We start from the raw sequence: 25,661 nt of genomic DNA, 5'->3' as shown, positions 1-25,661 counted from the left end.
TGGAACGATGACTTTGACAAGAATAGCCCAGCGATACAGGATTTAGTTGGTTGTGGTAGGAAACGCTTACCACACCACAGCGGTTGGAAAAAGAGGATACAGAGAAACAGTGGTACTCAGTGCTTTTGAACAAGGAACTTGGAAGTAGAGCCCTGCAGCAAGCTGGGGATCCCACAGGATCTGCTGCCATAATAGCAAGAGCGGGTGGGAGCAGGATTAAAGAATAATCCCACACAAGGCTCTACTTGAAAGTTTTGAAAATGTTTTCCTACGTCTTATGGACCAGCACAACTACAACACTTGTTACAGCTTTGCATCCCCTCCCTTGTGTCCTCTTCAGGGGCTTGATCCTGCAAGATGCTGGGCACCCTAAACTTCCATTGCATTCAGTGAGCATTGGGAGCACTTTAAAGTCTCAAGCCTAAGAGCGTACCTTCCTGTAAATAAAGTCGTTTACATGATACAGCATCCTGTATCTACATCATCCCATTTGTCTCTCACCACATTAAAAACATGCAGCTATTCCTGATCACTCTTTAGGAGTTCAACATATACACTGCATGTAAATGTGGTACAAGCAAATCTGACAAAGGCCTTCTTAATTGCAAATTGCTTTCCACGGCTGAAGAATTAGTCTAAGTGCTTAAAAAAAAAATGCTGATTGGCTTAGGGCCCTGAGTGACCTGGCTAATTTTGAGAGAAAATTCTTTCAATTTAATCACAGGAGAGAAAACTCTGTGCATGATTTCCAAGCCCCGTTGAAGTAAATGGCAAGCCTCCTTGATCTTAGTCTTTTTGGAGATGTATGACCAAATTATCATATATTACATTGGTAAATATGTACAAAATATTGCTGATAATCCTATGGGACATACCCAATAGTGGAAAGTTAATTCCTTATTGCTTGCTAATACATTTATTTCTTTCTACCCGCATTAACAAAATATTCAAAGATCAATAGTGAAATGTTTAGAATTTGACATTTAATTGTCATCTTAGTTTTTATCTTGTGAACTGCATTGTTGCCCCTTATTGTTATGATATTTCAATTAGTTTTGTTATGCTGGACAATGCCCCAAGAATGATGGTGAGGAAGAGGGATACGGGGGATTTAATTGTCACTTAGTTTTTATCTTGTGAACTGCAACTTTAGGCTGTTATGGGTCATTGACTGCAATAATTTGGAGGAAGGGGAAGTTTACGGCTGATCTGTGCTAACTGTATTCTTTTAGTATTATTCCTGAGGTGAGAAAACACTGTAAGTTGCACTTTCATAATAAAGAGATTGCACTACAGTACTTGTATGAAGTGAACTGAAAAATACTGTTTCTTGTTTGTCATTTTTACAATACAAGTATTTGTAATAAAAAATAATATAAAGTGACCACTGTACACTTCGTATTGTGTTGTAATTGAAATGAATATATTTGAAAACGTAGAAAAAATTCAAACAATATTTAATAAATTTCAGTTGATATTCTATTGTTTAACAGTGCGATTAATCACAATTAATGTTTTTTAGTTAATCACATGAGTTAACTACAATTGACAGCCCTAATTAAAATTCAAAATGACCCGGACAAACCGGAGAAATGGTCTGAAGTAAATAGGATGAAATTTAATAAGGACAAATGCAAAGTACTCCACTTAACAAGGAACAATCAGTTGCACACACACAAAATGGGAAATGACTGTCTAGGAAGGAGTACTGCAGAAAGGGATCTGGGGAGTCATAACAGATCACAAGCTAAACATGAGTCAACAGTGTAACACAATTGAAAAAAAAGGAAACATCATTCTGGGATATATTAGCAAGAGTGTTGTAAGCAAGATACAAGATGTAATTCTTCTGCTCTACTCTGCGCTGACCTGAACTGGAGTATTGTGTCCAGTTCTGGGTGCCACATTTCAGGAAAGATGTGGACAAATTGGAGAAGGTCCAGAGAAGAGCAACAAAATGATGGAAGGTCTAGAAAACATGAGGGAAGATTGAAAAAAATGGGTTTGTTTAGTCTGCAGAACAGAAGACTGAGGGGGCTGGGGGGGGGAAGAGAGACATAACGGTGAATAAAATGTTGTTACAAGGAGGAAGGAGATACATTAGTCTTGTTAACATCTGCGGATAGGACAAGAAGCAATGGGCTTAAATTGCAGCAAGGGAGATTTAGGTTGGACATTAGGAAAAACTTCTTAACTGTCAGGGTAATAAAACATTGGAATAAATTGCCTAGGAAGGTTGTGGAATCACTGTCATTGGAGACTTTTAAGAGCAGGTTGGACAAACACCTGTCAGACGGTCTAGATAATACTTAGTTCTGCCTTGAGTGCAGGGGACTGGACTAGATGACCTTTCAAGATCCCTTCCAATCCTACAATTCTATAATACAGGACACTAATCGGCTGAAAGAGTTTGATTTTAAAATGTAGTTTATTAAATAAATAATTTGACCAAGACTGATGTGAGATATGTCCTCTTCTTTATAAAAGAAGCAGCCTAATTACTATAGGTTAGAAGGCCAGGTGGATAAGAGAAGAATTCATTATCACAAATTCTTTCCAGCACAGGAAATTCAAGATTATTACAGTTCATTGACATAAAGTAATTGGTGTAATTCATCTTGTTGGATAGCGCTCCAGTATGCTTCAGTAATCCTTAATCCTTTGTGCTTAACAGTTTTTTGCCTGCACTAACAATTAGTGCTGCACAAAATTATTGCAGTCAATGACCCATAAGAGCCTAAAGTTGCAGTTTACAAGATAAAAACTAAGATGACAATTAAATCCCCCGTAACCCCCTTCCTCACCATCATTCTTGGGGCATTGTCCAGCATAACAAAACTAATTGAAATATCATAACAATAAGGGACAACAATGGCCATAATGACCCTTCCAAATAAAAAACCTCCAAGTTCTCATTCTCCAGTAGGGAGAGGGAGGTGTGGAGTATTTCCAAGGGCCCACTGCAGCAAAAAAGACTTTCCTGCCCAAGTATGTCTCAGTATGGAATCCCACATGGTCTCAGAGGCCAGGTAAGTTGAAGGAAGTGATATCACCTAGAGGCAGGGCATTAAAAAAACTCCATTGCCCATTGCCCACTTAGTCCATCCTGGTAGAAGAGGCCAATGCAGGGCAGGCTTAACGCCCACAATTGCTCAGGCCAGTTGAACATGCGCAGACTGCAACAGCGTCTAAGACAGGCCTACCACTTGCAAACAAAGTTACAAAATTTGAGTCATACACCAATATGCATATGTGGTGGTAGGCAGCTATAGGGTACAGCCTACACAGATTCACTTCAGTTCCATGTCCAGCATGGCTTTCAGCAGAAAAAGTGATGCTAAGAATCCTAACCTCATTACAGCTGAGTCAGTCTCAGGAAGTGGGGTTTTTTTTTTGCCCCAACCTGCCACCAGGTAGCCACCAATTGCCTACGTTCTTGTAGACACCTGAACAAGGAGCTCTTGCAGATAGATTTGAAGGAGAGGGTAGTGGCCTTGTGAATCAGTTTAAAAATGGTGATAGAAGATGTGAACAAAAAAGCAGCTGATGGCTGGTATAATCAACAGATCAGAAGGTTTGTTACAATAAGAGAGAGGAACAGATAAGTGGAAGGGGCAGAGCTGTGAAGGACCTTGAAAAGGAGGTCATGAAGCTTGAACTTGATGTGGTGGAAAACAAAGGAGCCAGTAGAGGTGGGGGTACCATATGGTGGGGGTACGATATGGTCAGAGCACTATCCCAGGAAGATACCTTAGCAGCTGTGTTATTTATGGACTGAGGAGCATGATATGGGCATCAAACCCAACCAGGAAGCAGCTCCCAACTGCGTGATCACCTTTTTTAACAATGCCATTGTTTCTGAGGAGCACAACCTGTTGAGCAACACTGGTCAGGGACAGGCAGGTCCAGATGCAACCTGGGCCCAGCCTCTTGCGAGCCTTGAACATTAAGACTAGAACCTGGGATTTGATGTGGTATTCAATGAGGAGCCAGTGGCATCTAGTGCATGAGGGCAATAGACTCATATACCATCCTGTGTTGCTTTGCAGCTCCACTGCTGTATTTGCAACCAGCCAACTCTTTATATCAATTAGGCATTCGCAGAGATGTGCAGCAGTAGTGAGCATGGAGGCCAGGAATGCCTGGCTTCCTGTGGCCAACTTGGCATCTGATAAGGTAAACTATAGCTTTCTGGCAAGAGATGGATGAAAGGTGGTGATATAACTTTGCTGTTGTTTTACCATCCTGTCTTGGCAGCTGTTGCTACTGGGGAATGAAGTGGCAGTTAAGAGTCTATGAAGAACCAAATACTGCAAATAACCATGAGACCAAAAACCCTTCTTAGCTTAGAGTGACATGATTTTTGGGTAGGAGGATTGTATCATGGTTTTGAAGATTTCCTGAGAGTATGTTATTCCATAACTGCCTACAGTGGTGAGTTTGCTGCACCTTCCTCTGAAGCTCTACAACATCCACTACTGGAGCCTAGATGCAGAGCTGGACTGATCCAATATGTGACTAGTTTCAATTTTGAATACAAGAATGCAAATTAAATCTGATGTTCTACACCCTGTTCTGTGCAGAAGTTAAAGGGGTTTTTGGATTTAAACATGCACAATGAAACTGATTTCTGAAAAAGCCATGATGTATTAGAACCAATATTAATTATCATACTGTTTTCATCATGCTCTATTTGTCCCTGGAGTAGAAAACAGTTGAAATGTTCATTTTCACAGTATCTACTCTGTTGGATCAATCTAATTCAGTATTGACAACAATGATAAAATGATGGTTCAGCATCTACTGTAGTCATCCTACAAGAAATGAAACACCTTGCTCTATGACAATACAATTCTGAGGTGTATTAACAGAGTGTTGCATGTAAGACAAAGGAGGTAATTGTCCCACTCTACTCGGCACTGCTAAGACCTCAGCTGGAGTATTGTGTCCAGTGCTAGGTGTCACACTTTAGGACAGATGTGGATAAACTGGAGTGTCCAGAGGAGAGCATATATAAAAATGATAAACAGTTATGAAAACCTCACCTGTGAGGACAGGTTAAAAAGCTGGGCAAATTTCATCTTGAGAAAAGAAGATTGAGGGGGCACCTGAAAAGTCTTCACATTTTAAGGGCTGTTATAGAGGATTGTGATCAACTGTTGTCCATGTCAGCTAAAGGTAGGACAAAAAGTAATGGGCTTAATCTGCAGCAAGGGAGATTTAGGTTAGATATTAGGAAAAACTTTCTAACTATAAGGGTAATTAAGCTCAGGAATAGGCTTCCAAGGGAGGGTGTAGAATCCCCATCATTGGAGGTTTTTAACACGTTGGATAAATACCTGTCATGGATGGTCTAGGTTTACTTGGTCCTGCTTCAGCAGAGGGCTGGGATTGATAACCTCTTGAGGTCCCCTCCAGACCCACATTTCTGTGAATATTCATCCACCATTTCAATGCAGCTGCTTTCAAGTAAAATGCAAAAGATATTCTGTGCCAGAAACTTTCAGAAGAGGAAGAACAACTTCAGCAACTATATTCTGTCTACCTAAAATTCCTCTGGTAGTTGGAGTTGGAATTGGCCAGGACACTGGAGCAAATCTCTCTTATGCAAAACTGTCATTGGTTCTTCAGTGAACACAAGTGGCAAGAACTCATTTTAAAGCACGCCTCTACTCTGAAAAAGAACTGAAGAAATGGCATTGTGGGATTTTTTGTTTGTCTCCCACTGACTGTCGTCATCAAATTTTCCAGCCCTGTAAACTTGGTGTAGGACCTGAAAGTCTAGCTGGGTTCTTGCCTTTTCACATACATCCTTATGTAAAGCCAACTGCAATAAAAAATGAATCCTTTAATTGGTTTCAGCTCCGGCTCATATATCACCAACAAAAGAGATGTTGCAGGCCAAGTTATGCTCCCAGTTACATTTCTGCAATCCCAATGGAATCATAGTTTAACCACCACCATCTTTATTACACAAGGAAAGAATCCAACTGGATTTTCAGATCCTAGGATAAGTTTTGCAGGTGTGACAGTTAGAAAAGCCACTTATAAACTGACAAAAACTACATATGGGAGCTATTAAGGGACAGCATACATGGGATCCCCTCAAAGCCTTTTTACAGTACATTTTCAGAGTAGAACAGTTCTTCGAGGGTCTTCTTAGAGAGTGCATAGATGCACAATCATTAGACATTGGAAAAATCAATTTCATTTCATGGAGCACATGGGTTACTCTCTGTAAGCCAGGTACTGGCTAGACTTAACACTGCTGAGCTTAGAATGTGACCTTGCCAGATATAACTAAAGTCTATAACTGTCTTTCTGGAAAGCTTACATGCTTTCTAGTTAGCTAAAGATGACTGGGCTGCCTTGAAGACATAAGTGTTCAGGATAAACAAAGTTCTGCTCTTATTTGGCTATTATTACCAAATGCAATGATCATAATGCAATGAAGTAAATGAGAGTTTATTGACTTTGACTACAGCTTGTACAACATAAGTCTCATAGGAGTAGACTATGTTATTAGCAGAACTGTCACTGTTGTGACATATTTTATACTATTTAAGTTCAGTGATGTCTTAGAACATCATGTCTTCTAGTCCATCCTCCATAAACTTCTTATAAAGTGCCATAAACTTTGCCACAAATGCTTCCAGATGATAAATGACTTTGCTGCCCAGTTGCAGTCGGTGCTCATAGAAGGCTGCCATCTGTGCAACCTCTCCTTTTAGTTGCCCATCACAATTATTTAGAAGTTCCAACAAAAGGCCCTAGAAGAGAAAAATATGGCAGTTTTTAAAAGGATGAAATATTTCAAAAACAGGGTAGCATGACAGATACTATTGTTAGGCATAGCATATACTATATTCACTAGTATTACACATGGTATATGTGCAGGTATTGGGAAATTATGTTATCTGAATGTATTATGCTCTCCCCACAATTCTGTTCACGCAAATCAAGTACCCTACAATACCTTGCAAAGCTAAATTCAGTCAGCTTTGGCATTAGAAAATAGGAAACCTATCAAAGACAAGATACATTAGTGCTCTGCCGTAGGTACAAGCTCAGGAGGTGCCTTCATGCCTATTAGTACCTAAAATGCTGTATCCAAAACAAAAAGAATAAGGGGTATGCCGTGGTACCAGAAAACAAGTTGAAACTGATGGGTAGAATCTTAGATGATGTTAGAGGGTTTTAGCTGGTGAATAGCCCCATTATAAATAGAGGTAGTAAAGTGGTGTATTTTGGGAACATGCCTTAGAATCATACAATATCAGGGTTGGAAGGGACCTCAGGAGGTCATCTAGTCCAACCCCCTGCTCAAAGCAGGACCAATCCCCAATTTTTGACCCAGATCCCTAAATAGCCCCCTCAAGAATTGAACTCTCAACCCTGGGTTTAGCAGGCCAATGCTCAAACCACTGAGCTATCTCTCCTTGTAAGCTGAACTGAACATGCTGCGAGAAGAGAAGTCCCGGAAGAACTGGTGGTGTATTAACTTTCTTTCCTGTATCATACTGTTTTGTTTGTAGGTAATAAATTGCCTGAGCCTGGTTGTTTGATCTTGAACATTTTTAATACTGAACCACAACTGTAACCAAAATCAATTGGCTATGCTATTCAACACCATCATTTTCCCAGAAATAGCTGAGCAAGTAACATCATGATTTTGAACTCACTCAGTGATCCAGCAGAGCAGAAGTTTTCAAGAGCTATCACATCATTTATCCAATAGAACTAACTTTGAATTCTATAAACACTTGTGGAACATTGTCTTTTCAGAAACTTCTCTCTCAGGATAAATTCCTCATCCTGTAAAATCAGGTGACACAATGGTGCAACTGAACGATTTCTGCCTCACTAACAACAATAGATTAATACACTGATTGTGCACAACCCCTACTAATGTCATTGCAAACTGCAAGTAAGTGTATAGCCTTGAGGATTCTTCATTTTACAAGGGAAGTGAATCTCAATAGCATTAATCAGGAATGGATGTAAATAAGCTCATCCCAACAGAATGACTTATTTTAAAAAAAACAAATCCATGAGAGAGACTACTGCAATACTTCGCCTCAAAAATGACAAAGGTCTTAATATTAACGTTTTATATTTGAGGAAGAAGGGGATAAAGCTATTGCAGAAGCAGCTCTAATGCAATAAAAAGTGTAAGAGACAAGGTCAGTGAGCACCAACACGGCTACAACTGGACTGCATACAAAGAGTTTAAGTTAGTTAAGCACTTAAGGACACTGCCAAATATTGGTGCCTTCAAACATGTTAGTAACAAGTATTTGAATTTATCTTTAAGACAGAGAGCACTTGCACAGCAAGACAACTGAAGCTCTCAATGGCATCAACCCACAATAGAGCAAAAAGGACAAGGAAAAGCATAACTGAACAGAATGTGTCAGGAACACGAGTCAGTTGACATGTCAAGGATTTTACCATAATTTAATCAGAGCTGTGTTTTGTCAATATAAATAGAGGTTAATGCTGTTGTTACATTTTCCCAATATTATCTTTAATCTCAACTCTGCCCTCATTTCCTCCAGTATCCTTTCATGCTGACTACACTCCACACCTCCTGCCTGGTTGCTCCATTTGTTTCCATCTCCCATAGCAACTTCTATGCTTGAATCACTGTCCCTTTCTTAAAATGTCATACTTCCTTCATGAGGCCTTTCGATACCATTTACACTTACAAAAAAGCACTGACTCTTGAAGTTGACTCCCAACCTGTGTATCACATCTGTTTAGATGTAATGTCTGCCTCTATTTTAGACTGCAAGCTCTTCGGATGCAGGGACTATGTCTTCCACTATGTTTTCTCAGCTCTGAGCATACCGTTGGTACTCAAAGAATGATCTTGTTTTAATAAGATATTACCTCCCTTTTTCCCAATAAATAATGCACCTTGTCTCCCATTTCAGTCTTGCACCTTTGCTATTTCAGGCAACCATCCATGTACCGTACAGGCTGGGACGCTATCCTCCAGGGCAAGTCCAGGTGTTTCAGTGCTGACCCTGTAGGTGTTCCACAATCTTTTTTGCGAGCAGGTGGCTGCCACCTCTAAAATGCTGTGGCAAGAACACTATGAATTATGGAGCTTCCCCAATAACACCCCATAATCAATAGCATATCAGCCACCAGCAATTCAAAAAACATGGGGATGCCTTCTAGCATGCAATTATCAGGTAGAGTAGAAGAGTCCTGTATTTTTTGTTGTGTTCAGTTGAGCAAAATGCAGATTATCTAGTAAACTAAGTAGACACTCTTAGCATTCCAAATTAGTCCAGCTTTAAACCCACTTATCCAGTCCCCAAAACTTGGATAATTCAATCTAACAAAGGCAATCAAGCTGTCACTGGCTTTGGCACACAGATATTATGCAACTAAAAACATTTGTTAAATAAACGGATTTGAACTAGATAGAGTAGCAAAGACTTCTGGCTCACAGACAATCTGATCTGTGTCTTGTAAAAGCTGGACCTTATTGCTAATGTTGAATTATTTAGATTACAGTTGAACCATGCCTTGTGCTAGATATTTTCCAAAACAAAGAAGAAAACAAAATTTCCTGCCCTCAGGAGCATACAATCTTGTGCCCTGATCTTGCAAACACTTGTGCACATGCTTAACTTTAAGCACTTGAGCTGTCCCTTTGAAGATCCTGAAAACTGTTTTTAAAAAATGTAATTTTAATCCTTTTGCCCCAAGTTTGGATTCTCCTAGCTCTGGTTGAGGTGAACAAAGTAAGTACTGACGAATTAAATTACCTTCATTATTATCTCAGGAGGAATGCAGTGGGTTAAGAGTTCATAAAGCCGTCCACGAACTTCAAGTAACCTGTTGGAATGAAATCATGAAGTGTTACAATAATGTCCACAAAGCCTATTTTATATTTCTAAAAAACATTTGCTCTGTTATTAGACAATGTTATTGAAACCCCAGACATGGACTGCCAAGCATAATTAAGTTCCCTTAGCCTGAAGCCTTCCTCTAATATTAATCAACCTGCAGTACTCCCACGATGTAAAGTCAGTCTCAATATGCATGTTACATAACTCAGAAGTGGGGAGGGGGTTAATAAAAAAGTTTTGGACAGTAGTTATGATATGCTCAGGATGAATCTGGAAGATACAAGGCTCCAGAACAAGCTGTTCTTGGCGCCCCCCCCCACTTTTTTTTTTTTTTTTTAACTCTTAGTGTGACTTTTGTCCAAGTTCAATGAGAAGTTGCCACAAAATGATTAGAAATCAGGATTCATTTTTATGTTGCTGGTTTACACCTTTCAGTCATCTTGCCCACATAACTGAAGAATCGCCAGTGATAAATTCCCACCAAATTCACCTCTGGCAATAACTGTCTCTTGATAGCCACTTTGTCTCATCTTATCTGAAGTCTGATACCCAGAAATGCTAGCACTTACTGTAGGTGATTACTGTTTTTTCCCCATCTCTAGATCATACAGCAATGACACAGATCACAGAAAAAAAATCTACATTACAAAAGGAAGATAATTTGCAAAGAGGAATGTGAATAGGTAGAGGAAATAACAGAATAAGCTTGTCCTTTACAAAGAAAATTTATTAGGGACAATTTGATCTTACAGCAGTTACCGTGCCTTGGCATCTGTTATTTTTACCATTATGTCACTTATGTGTGTTCTCAGCCTTGTGAATTGTTTTTTGTTGTTTTTTTTTAAAATATAGTTGTGACTCCATTCCAATTACTGTCGATATCTAACTTATGAGTCAGACTCTTAGTGACAACACAAGAGCTTTCTTCCTTAAAAATTACACCTAAAAAAATAAAAGGATTCTTCGCCGAAGATTTGAGGGAGGGCTTGGAGGAAGTTATCCTTTGGTCTCTATATTCCAACAACTTATTGATGTGAATTTTTAAAAATAAATAAATAAATACACAGATAAAACGGAATACATTAATTTAGGCAAGTTAAATGAGGTGCAGGGAGAAGGCTAGGCACTTGAGTTTAAATAGAATCATAGGGAGCATGCCTCCCATTAGGGCTTCAAAATAGTGCAATTCTATTTCTGCCAGCACTATATATTTAAAAAATGGGCAACTGTTTCCAGTGACCATAAATGCACCAGAGCAACAGAGAACTAGTGCCAACGCTACTGCTCTTCACAGCTAAAGAGGGAAGTTTCATAGTACTATGGAAAAAGAACAACCACATCCATCAGCTTCAGCTGGAAATAGCAGTGCTGTGAACAAGCCAGTTTGTTACCTGATACTGTACAATGTTACAAAGAGCTGTTCAGCAACTAAAAATCACATCTACCATGCTGCCTCACTAGGACAGACGCACACACACATTGAAATTATTCTAGATCCAGCAAAACCAAAAATAAGTACCTACAATTCCATTATTCAACTCATTTCTTCTGTGATCCCCAGTGAGTCAATACTATTTTAAAAAAAAACTTTAACTGCATGAATCCAACTGAAAGGGAGCCGCAAAGGAGCCAGTTACCAGTTTTTGTTATTGTGCTTGCTGATGGGTTCATTAATATGTCTGTTGTTGACGGATTTCACTATGTATGCTAGGTTACTACGCAAGCCAGAGTACTGAAGATAATGTTCAAAAATCATCATCATTTGGCTGTCACTCATTTGGTACAAACTACAGAAAGTGATCCAGGGGATGATGCAGCCCAAATTAGAGACATCCTGAAGAAGATTAAGATACGAAAATTTGTGGACGCATTGCATTTGGTGATAGATTTAATTGCCAGGGTAACTGAAGTGTTACATTTCTACTTTGTAAAAAAGTAAAAAATTATATGCTGGAACTCTCAGCAACAAAAGACAATCCTTGTTCCTTATGTCTAAAGAAAAACTTGCCTTAGAGATGACAGATTTGAAGTAGTACATATTTTGGGGTCTTTACAGACAATGCAGCAGAAAAATCAGATCTATATGCTAGAAACTGCCATTTAATAGACCAGTGCCAGATTCCCCAGGCTATATGGCCTCCACCATTCATATGGTTTCAATGCTTTGACGCCACTCAATGGCTTGATGAAAGAAAAAGAACTGGCTCATTATTGCAATGTACAAGTTTAAATCTTCTAAATAACTTTACACAGGCATTGAGACAAAAGGGAAAAAGGAGAGTACCCTGTATCAGTGACTGCATCTAAAATGTCATATCAGAATCAAATCCACAATAGTAGTACAGGTATACGATCAAAAAATCTTTTAGCTACCAGGTCTTCCAGGATATATTGCAGTTAGTGGAAATATTGTCATTGTCCTACAACACTGCAGTTGTAGAATATGGGTTTTACCCACCAACTTAATTAAAACAAGCCCAAAGAAGTAAAGCACACTCCAGAACTTTATGCATGTGTTAATGGCTCTAGTAAAGATGCTTTCTTGTGCCATCATGATACTATCTATTGACTTGAAGGGAGACTAGGGACAAAACATTCATAAACAAAGCAACATTAGGCAGCACTAGATGTTTTCAGACTGGTGGTGGTAGTGGCATTTTAACGTATACTAAGCAGAGGACAAACTGAATGGAGCATAAGACCAAGCGAGGGTCAGAACAATTTGAAACACTGGCACAATAATCCAAAACAGAATAAGGAAAATACAGAGAAATTATGTTAGACAATCACAGTAGCAACAGTGTTTTATTTCACTTTAACTAAGAAATGAGACAACATCCAGAAACTAGGATAACTTTATTGTCTAACTCAATTTTGAAGTCTTATATGTCTGTGGGCAAATTATCAGAATACTTTTCCCCAAAACTTCCATATACTTTTGGCTACAAAGCTCAGTCATGATTTAAATTTCATGAGGTAAATAACTTTTAGCTTGTTTACCACTTTATCATTTAGAGCAAAACAGACCAGAACTGGCTTCCAAATTCAGACTAGTGCTACCGAACTCCAGGGTACCTGGTCTGTGTTTATAATGAATATATAAATTCAGCACAATCACATCATAACTGTGTGTCCCGCTTATTTATTTTGTGACAGAGGCTAACTTTATTAGTTTCTGAAATCCAATCTACCCACCTCCGTAGGCTTTAAACCCATTTCCTTTGGATGCAAAGCAGAGGCATTCCAGGACAAAGCTATTAAAATGCCATAAAACATTTAATATAAAACACTTCTTACGCTCAGAAGTACTCTGATACCCTAATAATTTACAGTCAGAACCAAATAGCTCCACCTACCTCTGGGGAGTCTGCTGACTGACAATAGCATTTGCAGTCTCTCTCAGATATATCTCCCAGTCTGTCTCAGGGATGTCCTGATCTGAAGTGAAAGGATACCTGCACAACAAGTAATCTCTCATATTTTAGTAACAAGCTTAGAGCGAATGTGTTTTTTTTTTTGTTTTGTTTTTTTTACAAAGAGTAACCTACATTAGTTTCTCCAGTGACTTACTGCTGGACTCTGCAAGCCTCACACATAAGCAGTGCCTTCCGAAGATTCCTACCAGACTTTTCTGCTAGCCTCCGAGCCAGATCCTGAGGAAGAGTTAGCCCCTCCTTCTTGCACACACTGGACAACACATGACAGATCTAGATGGGAAAAGGGTACCATGACAATATAGCTAACATATGTATTGTAGTTGTAGCTGTCAGTCCCTGGATATTAGAGAGACAAGGTGGATGAGGTCCAAGAAAAGATATTACCTCATCCATCTTGTCTCTCTTTAGTGAAACAGTTCAAAGCCCAAAGACCGTTTTCAGGCTTAAGCATCTCTAGAACAGCCACTGCTTTCTTGCAAAGGTCACCTAGGTATAAGGGAGCAGCTCCAGTTTGCCCAGTCAATGGATACTGTGCATACTGATCAAAGGCAAGTCCTGGACTACAGAGACGGGTCATTTTCTGTAATATACTTTACATACACACAGTCAAAACTTGTCTGATTAAGTTTCTACTGGAGGCTCATTTTTGCTTCCAAACCTACATCTTCAATACTGGGAGCAGGCACTCGCACTGCCAGACATCTGCTTTGAATAGGTGCAATGATTTTTGAAACGGAATTGCAACACAAGATCAATCTGCAGGTGGCCATATACTTCTCCATGGTTCTTCGCAACGCATGCTGAGCATCTTTAGTAAGTTTATCAACTTCTGTCAGCAGCACCACTGCCAGAGGGAAAAAAAAAGTATAAATTATCTTTATTAGAAGAGTTTCACAGTAAACAAAAGTAATTTTAGAAAGATAATGAAGCAAGGCGCACAGCAAGCAAGGTGCAATGTGGTCCCATGGACCACTGGGCTGGGACTCAGAAGACCTGGGTTCTATCTTCAACTGTCACTGAGATGAGGAGATACCTTGCTCAAGCCATTTCATCTTCTACATCTGTTTACCTCCTACTCTTCATCAGTCTTGCCTATTTACATTTTGCTCTCTTCAAGACAGGGACTGTAAGTGCTACTGTGATGCAAATAATCAAATTAGGTTTGAAGGCCAAGACAGTCACTGTACTGCTTATACTATAGCTAATACAGTAGCTAGCTTGTTTTCCCAAGAATTTTAAGAAAGGGTTGCAGCTGAATTTTCTGAGAACCTATGGTGTAAGGAAGTATTAAAGCAAATAGTTTATCAGTACACTCCTTTGATTACAAACTCATACTTTAATTTTAATGAGTGGGGGAGGTAGAAAACCCCTTGTGCTGAACGTAGGAGGCCCTTCCATGCACATTGCTCTCCATGTTTATCCAAAGATGTTTCAAAGTAGTTAGTGGGCATATTTTACTGGATTGTAGCAGATTGGTAAAATTTGGTAATAGCTCAAATTTAATGTTTCCCTGAGAACGGTGAAGAAAATGGTATAGCATATCAAAAGTAGGACCACTAGTACATTATTTCTACTCTATTCTCTCATCTTTCTTGGGTTTGTCTCATTTTTCCTTTTGCGTTTATCTGGTTGTGGGGTTTCTTGGTTTTTGCGAGGAAAGCAGCTGTAGCAATTTATATTTGGAAACAGTGAAGAGGAAAATGGATATCTTTTAGATTAGCAGCCACCTTCCCTCTGTAGTTCTTCCACGTATGAAGTATTTCTGCACTGAACACTTCATACATAGTAGGACAGCATAAAGAAACTGAAAGTGACAAATATATATGAAGGACACTCAGTCCTACTTCATTTCCCTTTGCTACCAATGCCACACGAAATAGGCTGCTACTGATGGGCTGTCTATCAACCATCACACATACATCCATAATGGCCACCACTCTCTGACAAAGAAGCATGAAAGGTGACCAAGTTTTGGGAAGGCTGATATGTAGCTCACAGTAACAATAAGCAAATCAAGAGCTGCATCTATGCGACGTCAACATCTTTTGCTTCAATCACAGAACTACTCTTCACTGTCAAATACAAACCAATGCCATAAAGAGAGAAATGTCTGAGGCAACTGATGAAGATACAAGGTGTAAGAGAGACATGTTTACTTCTCAAGTACATCTTCAGACCTGGTCAAAACAGTCACAGAACTTTTCTCCTCCAAAGTTTTGGCCCACATTTAACTTGTTTTACTAACCTTTAAAATCTCTTTGAGTACTTGTCTCAAGTTGTTGGGATTGTGCTACTGTCTTCAATAGCTCCTGAATTACCACACGGTCACTGTTTCCTGCATCACTGTAGAAAGAGTTCAGATAATTGATTTTGTTAGAACACTTATTTCTTTTAAAAATGCCCACACCATATCTACAGTACATTCTTTTAAGTAGCGACTCAGGCAGTTTGTTTTTTTAAAAAAAGCCTAAAATGTAGCTTTTTAAAGAAAGAAAGAACACAAGATGGACTGAGTTTAGAATTCATTTAATCTTTAATCTGTACATTAAGTGGCTATTGACAAGCTATTGTCCTAACATTTTGAAACTCATACCCTACATAGACTTGCATTTTATATGTATGTGGGGAGGGAGACCAGTTAGTAACTGCAACAAATGATGTTTGTGCCTGCATGATTTTAATGTAATGGTATGAGAAATCCGCTTTTAACATCTCTTCTTACCAACAATTTAGGCATATAAATCCAGTATTTCTTGTTTCTCAGCTTTCTAAAAGGTCATTTTGTCTTTGGCAAAAATGCTAAATCAGCCAGTTGTACACATGGCTTTCATTAAACACAAACACTGATTCCAGCATTATGAAGTCCTCCACATCATGTGGCCATGGAAAGGGCTAGAGATTTCATAAGTGGAGATCTTGTTCAAAAGAAACTGCAGGTTTAGTGTCAGCTTGAAAGTTTCTGAAGTACGCCTACTCAGCCCCCAACATTGCTTGTTTTCTTTTTATCTGAAATTGTTATAAGAAGGTAGAATCATGGAATATCAGGGTTGGAAGGGACCTCAGGAGGTCATCTAGTCCAACCCCCTGCTCAAAGCAGGACCAATCCCCAATTAAATCATCCCAGCCAGCGCTTTGTCAAGCCTTAAAAACTTCTCAGGAAGGAGATTCTACCACCTTCCTAGGTAACAGTGTTTCACCACCCTCCTAGTGAAAAAGTTTTTCCTAATATCCAACCTAAACCTTCCCCAATGCAACTTAAGACCATTACTCCTTGTCCTGTCATCTTCTACCACTGAGAATAGTCTAGAACTATCCTCTTTGGAACCACCCCTCAGGTAGTTGAAAGCAGCTATCAAATCCCCCCTCATTCTTCTCTTCTGCAGACTAAACAATCCCAGTTCCCTCAGCCTCTCCTCATAAGTCATGTGTTCCAGACCCCTAATCATTTTTGTTGCCCTTCGCTGGACTCTCTCCAATTTTTCCACATCCTTCTTGTAGTGTGGGGCCCAAAACTGGACACAGTACTCCAGATGAGGCCTCAACAATGTCGAATAGAGGGGAACGATCACGTCCCTCGATCTGCTGGCAATGCCCCTACTTATACATCCCAAAATGCCATTGGCCTTCTTGGCAACAAGGGCACACTGTTGACTCATATCCAGCTTCTCGTCCACTGTCACCCCTAGGTCCTTTTCCACAGAACTGCTGCCTAGCCATTCGGTCCCTAGTCTGTAGCGGTGCATTGGATTCTTCCGTCCTAAGTGCAGGACCCTGCACTTATCCTTATTGAACCTCATCAGATTTCTTTTGGCCCAATCCTCCAATTTGTCTAGGGCCCTCTGTATCCTATCCCTACCTGCCACCGTATCTACCACTCCTCCTAGTTTAGTATCATCCGCAAATTTGCGGAGAGTGCAATCCACACCATCCTCCAGATCATTTATGAAGATATTGAACAAAACCGGCCCCAGGACCGACCCCTGGGGCACTCCACTTGATACCGGCTGCCATCTAGACATGGAGCCATTGATCTCTACCCGTTGAGCCCGACAATCTAGCCAACTTTCCACCCACCTTATAGTGTATTCATCGAGCCCATACTTCTTTAACTTGCTGACAAGAATACTGTGGGAGACCGTGTCAAAAGCTTTGCTAAAGTCAAGAAACAATACATCCACTGCTTTCCCTTCATCCACAGAACCAGTAATCTCATCATAGAAGGCGATTAGATTAGATAGCCCCTTCTCTTTTTCCCCTATGTGGTGATTTGTCTCTTATAGCAGAAAATGTGGGCATGTTTATTTTCTAAATTATTTCAGTGTAACCCACACTAAGAGTGTGGCTCTCTGTACTCATCTAGCTGCTACACCACCAATAGGAGCTTATGATTCTGCTACTGGCTTCAAGCTACTGGATGCTTTTAGATTCAAAGGTCCCAAGTTCATTCACCCCCTGGAGATGTACCCTCCAGGGGTGTCATTACAAAGAGAGGGGAGACTCACAAAACGATAGGGTATAGGGGAAAAATGGATTCTCCAGCAATGGGAAGTTTATCAGTGTCACCATTGTCAAGGATGGCTATTTCAGGTATAGGACTGAAGCCAACTTTCCCCCAAAACCAAAAAACTTAGTGTGCTTACAAAAGAAAACCATGCATTCTCTGCAATGACTTTTTAGATCCTTCTGACCCCATAACTGAGCAGTTGATCCAAATGCCATACAACATTTAGTGATAAGTTCAAAGAATGTATGGATTCCCTACATCAGTGCCAAACAACAAGTGACAGAACCGATATCAAGACTAAGCAAGATGGAGTACAGAGGCTTCCCAGTGCCATATACTTTCAGTGACTCACAAATGCAATACATTTAAAAAGCATACCTCTGTGACTACAACCAATAAAAAAAGTGATATTCATTTTAAAACTAGCTTTTGCTTTGGAACTGGGGACATCCAAATTTCATAATGGAAGTTTTTCATCACATAATATGCAAGTTATGAATCAAATATGACTCCATACGATATCTTAATTTGCATGATTTGGCATTTAAGTCTGGTTTTAAGATGATAGAATTGCTACTCCTTGAAATGATGTATGTCATCATAGATATATCAGTGGTTTGACAGCTGATGGAATGATCTGTTGTCTCAAGGTTCTTTAGCTCTTTTACGAGTATTCAGGACAAAAGGCACTTTCAATGAGAAAAATCTTATGTTCTAACAGGTTTAGTACCAGTAGGCTTCATCAATATCTCATATAGAAAATTTAGTGCAGGAATACAAAAGTTAACTTATGTTTCAGTTTTCTAAGGTTCTCAGTGATTAAGCTACAATTATTTTAATACAGGTACCTCTCTGCTATAATAAAGTGTCTGGTTAATAATTTCATGGGTGAAGGAGTAGGCTAAGCTTGATGTTATTTTACTGTTTCAGACATTTCAGTGCGAAGATGGTTAGGCAAAGCAGAGTTATAATTTAAGTGTATGTACTGTTTTCTCCTTCTCCATCCAGGGGACTCCATTTAAGAGCATCTGCCCATGGCAAGTTAAGTAACCAGCAGGCAATGCCCTGAGTGTCACAGATGAAATCTGTATAACAGTTTGGAGGAAATAAAACTGCTTTGTTTAACAAACGTTTATAATAGATTTAATACCTGTATGTTTCCACCCCCTTCCTTTAAGTTCATTTTCTCTCTGTTGACCTTTTACTGTGCTCCATATTACTTAAATGTACCAGACTACTTCCCTGAACATGGAGTGATAATTCAATCAGAATTCTATACGCTGTACTGATACTGACATTCATGAACATTAGTAGAACACAGATTTATATGCTGTTTGTTCAGTAACATACACATAGAAAGATACAGATGGCCAATTCAAGACCTAATTATTCAAACTGTTAGGTTTTAGCTCCGATCAATAAAGCACAATGGTAAACAACATTGATACTAACCAAAAAACATTAAAGTAGGCACTGGTATTGTATACATTTAATAGGTAGTCTACATTTTAGGATATTTGCATTTGGAGTAGAATATTTAAATTCGTATATCTACAAGTAGTTTCTAAAACATTAGGAGAAAGTCAACTTATTTGATCAGAAGTCCTGTGGCCTGTGTTATACAGGAGTTCAGACTAGATGATCACAATCCTCCTTCTGACTATATAATCATGAATCTATGAATCAGCAATATCATCAGAGAAACACTAAAATTCTCTGTATTTTAGACCAGAAACACACTTGAGCTTTTTTTTTTTTTTTTTTTTACTACAAAATACTTTGTATACCATGCTTACTTTTAACTTTAGTTTTTGCATTCTTATTAAAGGAGGAACAAAACAAAACAAAAATCATTCAGGGCCATGTTTTCAAAATTGTCTTAACTTGACCTCTGAATTTGCAGATCCACCTATCTGTAAGACCCAGCACTCACATTTGTATGCACAATCTGCTGGTAAGACAGCAAACTACTCGATTAACATAGGAAATCCAAGTTTTTCATCATCCAAAATCATGTATTTCAAAAACCTGGTCTGCACATTTAGGGCCTAAACCTCCAAACAAAAGTTTTTTTTTAAACAAACTACTTGCTTGAGTAAGAGGTTGAATCCTTAGAAGTCAAGGCTTTTTGAAAATGTGGTCATTCAAGTACAATATCTAAATTAAATATCCTTTTTATTATTAACTTACCTTGGGTTAACTTCAAGATGATAATTGCTTGCAATGGTGCTAATTTCAATTTTCTTTTTAGAGGGTGTCTGTGTAGAAAATAAAAAAGTTAGATTTCAAAGCATCTTATTTTAATATTAAAAAAAGTCAATTTTTGGATTTGAAGAATTATAATTGGCAGATTTGGTAGCCTGACAGCAGCATTATGGCAAAAGACCTGGATTTGGGGTTAGGTTCGTACATCTTTCTCCCCACGTGAGTGGAGGTCAGGAGTATTGGGATGTGGTTAAACCTCAAAAAAGATAACGATGGCTGTTTACTACAAGAGTTGATCTACTATCAGAATTAATAGAGATTCTGGACATGATAATGTGCTGTCTCTTTCAAACAATCATTTTAGAGAAATAGTTTGCAGACATCAGGAAGGTTTCCTCTCAATGATTTTTTGGAGGGAAGTGGGGGGACATGGGAGGAAGTCCCTTTATCACAGTATGTAATTACAAATCTGTTATTGATGTAATTTATAAGAACATTTATGTTGCCTCTGAATTTGGATCCAAACTGGTATATTTCTACCACTAACAGGATATGTTCTCACTATGTCCAGAACAGTGTTTAAGTGTATTTCTTCCTATTATGGTGACAATGAATCTCCTCCAATTCAAGTGACTTATCAGAAATTTTTTCTAGGACTAATTAGATGGGGTTTTTTTCCCTATAAACATCATAATCTGTTTCTCTTTTCTAGCTGAGTCACAAGGAAGTAGTACAGTTGATGCGCCTATCCTCACACCAATACCCAGAACATTCTACTAGTTTGTTTCCACTGTCATATGCCTGTTCTAACACAGAAGGAAATGACTAGTCAAGCAAGGATACTATAGGTGTAATCGTTACTAAATTATTTCCTTTAAGTAACAGCAATGAAAAAGAAAAACTACCTTGTAATAAGATGTTAGAATCAGTGATAATGCTCTACCTACCATATCAAATATGATATTCAGACCACTGCTGAAGGAATTAAAAAGTAATAACGGGAGAAATTCTATTGACCATACTATGAAATTTTAGTGTTCCTCTGACGATTTTGCTGATTCATACATTCATTATGTAGTCAAGACGACTGTGATCATCTAGTCTGACCTTCTGTATAACACAGGCCATAGTCTCTGAATTAATTCCTGTTTGAATGTTTTTCTAAAAGACATGCTCTAGAGTTCACTCTTGATCTAAAATTTGCCAGTGGTGAAGAATCCACAACAACCATTGGTAAGTTGTTCCCATGATGAATTACCCTCATTGTTAAACATTTGTGCCTTATTTCTAGTCTGAACTTTTCTAGCTTCAATTTCCAGCCAATGGATCTTGTTATACGTTTGTCTGCTAGATTAACAAGATCTTTATTATCAAATATCTGTTTCCCAAGTAAGTACTTAGACTGATCCAGTCACCCTTTAAAACCCCTTCCCAATAAGGACTTTTAATTGATAACACAGCATCTTAAACAATAGATTTCAAGTGGCTGCCTTGTTCCCCAGGCAGCTAATTACTGAAACAAATCTCTTCTCCTATTGAAATTGTCACTATGGGAATGATTAGATAACAAATTATCACAAACATAAATGGGAGAAAGATAACGTTAATGGTTTATAAGTAAGGGCCACAACATAGATGAACTGAATTCTATCAATTGAAAGTTAGTTTAAATTTGAGTTAACATGAAGCAAAAATTCAAGCGCTGGGCCCAATTCTGATCTCAAATACACGAGTACATTCAAAGTAATGCCAATAAAAGGAACATGAAAGAAATCAACCTCAGAATCTGGTCCTCAGTACTTAATGCTAAGGACATACCCTGCAGTGCAGCCTGGCCACAAAGTGCAAATGTGAGGGAGACTGACAAACTAAAATTCACTTGGTCAGAGGAAAATGTTCAAGTGACCAATTTTTTCAAGTGAGCTTGAACTTTCTACCGAGGTGAAGAAATATGAACATTTTTGAATTTTATTGACTTTCTTTTTGCTATTGTGGACTTCTCTATAGGAATACATACTCAGCATGTTAGTATATAAAAGAGAGGATGTATATATACACAATTACTTTCTTTAAAAAATGCACATGATAAATGTCTTACTGTTATGCTCTGATGTTCAATTCTCAGTTTCTCCACTCCTGCACCATAGAGCTCTCTTAACAAACACATTATCCTGGTCTTTTTTCCAGCTCCGGATGGTCCATACACTAACAGATGAGGGAAGTCACCACACTGAACCTGCAAACAGTGCAATAAAACTAATTATAGTAATGTTTCCCCTATGTTAGGAAATTAACAAACTGCATCAGATGAGGACTTTGCTTACAACATTACTATTAAATAATTTTTCATATACAATTCTACAGTACTTCAGTTTAAAATATAACCCAGAATTAGTGGCTCCTTGAATTTCTTTCTTCCAGGTACACTTCCATCATATATGCTGTGTGCCTCTGAAAATTAAAAATGATGTTTTGTTTTGGTTTTTTTGAGAAAGAGTTTGAAGTACTTTCAGGTATTATATTTGCTCCTGAGACTCCTGCCAATTTTTGTGGTTACACAATCACTTTCATCTTTTTAAAAAAATGTTTCTGTCGTGCTTGTTGCTAAGTGAAAAGCTCTCACAAATGGGAAACAGACTGACACAGGGAAACAGTAAAATTATCCACAAAATAAACTAATAGAGAAAACTATGTCTCTGCTCTCTTTCAGCTACAATATACTATGAGTATTACTTGTAATATAAAGATATTCAAACAAAAGCATAATTTTTAAGTTGAGTGTCTCTTTACAACGAAAAAACCAGTTTTTGTTTCTGAGAGCGCCAGTAGTCAGTTTTAAAAATATATTTCACTAATATCTACCTTCAAAGTTAGTTTTAGTTAGATATACCAAGCACAGAATGCAAAGAGTGAATCTAGTAGTTAGACAATCTGGATAATACTCAGGACATCTGGGGGCTTGAACATACATTCAGTTTTGTATCCATGGGTTTTATTCCCATCTTTGACCTTAATCCCTGTGACCCTGACCAAGTCATTTATGATCTGATGGTTTCAGAAGTGCTGGACACCAAGAGCTTCCGTAGATGTCAATGGATGATGTGGGTGCTCTGCATTTCTGAAAATCATACTAATAAATCTCTTTGTGCCTCTTTCCTCCCCCATCTGCTTAATGGTAATAGTGATGGTGTGAGGCTTAATTCAATAACACATGTAAAATGCTTGCAAACCTTTGCATGGAGTGCATTCTAAAGAAGAGAAATGTTTTTTTCCCCTACACATCAGGGCTTGTCTTCACTGCAAGTTAGTTTGAGTTAGTCCATATGAGTTGCTAGTCTAACTCAAGTGAGGGTATGTCTACAGTACTACAGAGCCTATGTCAGCATAGGTATGCCGACACAGCCCCGTGCTGTAGATGCAGCCTACACCTACAGGAGTAGGTCAGTGTAAGAACATCACCTCCATGAACAATGTTATGTATGTTGAGAAAAACCCCTCTTCCATCAACATAGCTAAACTGGAGGTTTTGTTGGCATAGCTATGTTTGTCAGGGTATGGGTATTTTTTCCCTATCTCAGACCAATGTAGCTATGCTGACGTAACTTAAGTGCAGACCAAGCCTGAGAATGACGACACTGTGAAACAACATTCAAACACCCAGAGCAATTTGATCAGCAAAATGGTGACTGGATTAGCAGCTTCATTGGATAAACATCTGATGAGTTGTAACTCACTGCTCATCCCCACTGCACTACTAAAGCACAGGAACATCAAACACCATCCCCATCCCATCCCACCCACATCAGACAAGCCAGTTAGAACTCAAGCTAGAGAGATGTGTGTGTAGAAAGAAAGTTGGGCAAAACTTCAGTTGTACCTTGAGCTAACACTGCTGTGAAGACACCACACCAAGGTGCCATCCTGGGTCAAAGAACAGGTGTCATTTTAAATCTGGCTATCAGCTGTTACAATTAATTGTTTGTAAAGCACACTGAAGATTAAAAGAGTTCTGTTTATTGTTTGTGGCAGGGATTAAATGGTCATAATGAGAGCCAGGAAAGTACTATTTGGACTGTTCGCAAATGATTTCCTCATTATCAGTTTTCATATTGGGATATACATTTCCAATAGGGTGACTGTATTACAGTGCACAGTTTCTTCCCAACCAGACTTATCTTTATTCAGATATTGCACTTTTCATTTTGTATTAGCAAAAAAACCGAGGAGTACTTGTGGCACCTTAGAGACTAACACATTTATTGTTATTTGTATTGTAACAGAAGTAAATATACAGCAGTGAAGAGCAGGCAAGTCTGATGTCAACATCCTGCTACCTGAGACAGACCTAACACACAGTTCCAATGAAGTGGGCTGTAGCTCACGAAAGCTCATGCTCAAATAAATTGGTTAGTCTCGAAGGTGCCACAAGTCCTCCTTTTCTTTTTGCGAATACAGACTAACAGGGCTGCTACTCTGAAACGTAACACAAACTGTAGCTCTTACCCCTTGCTTTAATAAAACAAAGTCACATGCACAAAGAGAGTTTGCAAAACTTCATCTCCTTATTCGCCTCCCTAAGCAAAGCAAGCAGGAACTCAGCACCAATAACTAGAGGGCAGAGTCTGCTCGGTTGGCAGCTGTGCGTGACTGGGAACAGCATCAGACTCTAAGCCAGCACTTAGGGGACAGCAGAGGCGCCTGGCCCAGCCCCAGGAGACGCGTAACACGGCTACCGCGGGGCATGTGTTGGTTTAAAGAGCGCGCCCCCTGCTGCCCCAAGGGGATGGGGGCGGTTCCCGTGCCATGCTGAGAGATTTGGGGAGGGGGCCGGAGGGGGGTCCCAGGGGGAGACGGGGCTAGCAGGGAGGCAGTGGTCCTCGCGGATGGGAGATGGGCCGCGGTCCTGAGGAGGGGTTTCCAGAGGAGGGTCGCAGGGGCTGCCCCCGCGCGGCCCGGAGGTGAGGGGGGCGGAGGGGCGGGTCCCTCACCAGGTTGCGGAGCTGGGCCGCCTGCTCGCGGTGATAATCCACCCTACCGAGGGCGCAGGGCCGGTACTTGTCCGCCCAGAGACTCATCGCTGCGAGGCCCAGGCAGAGCGGAGTTGAAAAGCGCGCGCCGCCCCGGCTCTCCCGCGCCCCTCAAGCCCCGCCGAGAACAGCCGCCCCACTACGGAAGCCGCCTCGGGACAGACCTAACCGACATGCGGAGCGGACGGAACGCACCCAGGCAGGCCGCGAGGGCGGGGTAGGGGAGGAGAGCGAAGGCGCCGGGGGCTCGGAACCGCCCCGCCCAGGCTGGGGAGGGGCAGATCGCTCCGTGCCCAGGGCGCGGCCTTTCCCTCAGGGGGACCCCGCACCCCAGCGCAGAACACGCCCCCCTCCCCCCGCCGCCGGGCATCTCACAGCACCGTGAGCCCCCGCCCGGGCCAGTGTCCTCGTGCCGCGAGAGCGCAGCGCCCTGAGCCACCGCAGCGGCCTGCGGCCGCTGCCTCCCGCCGCCCAGCCTGCCTGCCGCCTGCGCCTTGTCCCGCCCTCTGCAACGCAGCACCATTTCCTGCAGCGCGCGGGCAGGCCAAGGTGTGCAGCGCCGCTCTGTGACACTCCCCTTGGCATAGCGTGCCAGTGCCGTGGCATCTCCTCTCCCCCCCGA

At 40.1% G+C, this 25,661-nt stretch overlaps 1 protein-coding gene across 4 annotated transcripts; it reads right to left on the bottom strand.

Moving 5' to 3' along the window:
• Nucleotides 1-6,449: 6,449 nt before the first annotated feature.
• RFC3 (replication factor C subunit 3) lies at nt 6,450-25,388 on the bottom strand. Of its 4 annotated transcripts, none has more exons than XM_048847562.2 (9): nt 25,235-25,388; nt 22,111-22,248; nt 19,998-20,065; nt 15,549-15,646; nt 13,966-14,147; nt 13,437-13,573; nt 13,223-13,321; nt 9,783-9,852; nt 6,450-6,770 (listed from the first exon to the last, which is right to left on the bottom strand). In XM_048847562.2, exons 2-9 carry the CDS (start codon nt 22,177-22,179, stop codon nt 6,579-6,581), a joined length of 915 nt encoding a protein of 304 aa, XP_048703519.1. In that variant the 5' UTR covers nt 22,180-22,248; nt 25,235-25,388; the 3' UTR covers nt 6,450-6,578. The 4 variants fall into 4 exon arrangements, with proteins under 4 accessions (XP_048703519.1, XP_048703500.1, XP_048703511.1 ...); XM_048847543.2 differs by lacking the exon at nt 25,235-25,388 and adding an exon at nt 25,001-25,223; XM_048847554.2 differs by lacking the exon at nt 25,235-25,388 and adding an exon at nt 25,048-25,222.
• Between the last annotated feature and the right edge of the window lie 273 nt (nt 25,389-25,661).

This window comes from Caretta caretta, chromosome 1, assembly GCF_965140235.1.
Source record: "Caretta caretta isolate rCarCar2 chromosome 1, rCarCar1.hap1, whole genome shotgun sequence".
NCBI classification, from domain to species: domain Eukaryota; kingdom Metazoa; phylum Chordata; order Testudines; family Cheloniidae; genus Caretta; species Caretta caretta.
Note: the sequence above shows the minus strand (reverse complement) of the source record. Positions and strands in the feature narration are given on the sequence as shown.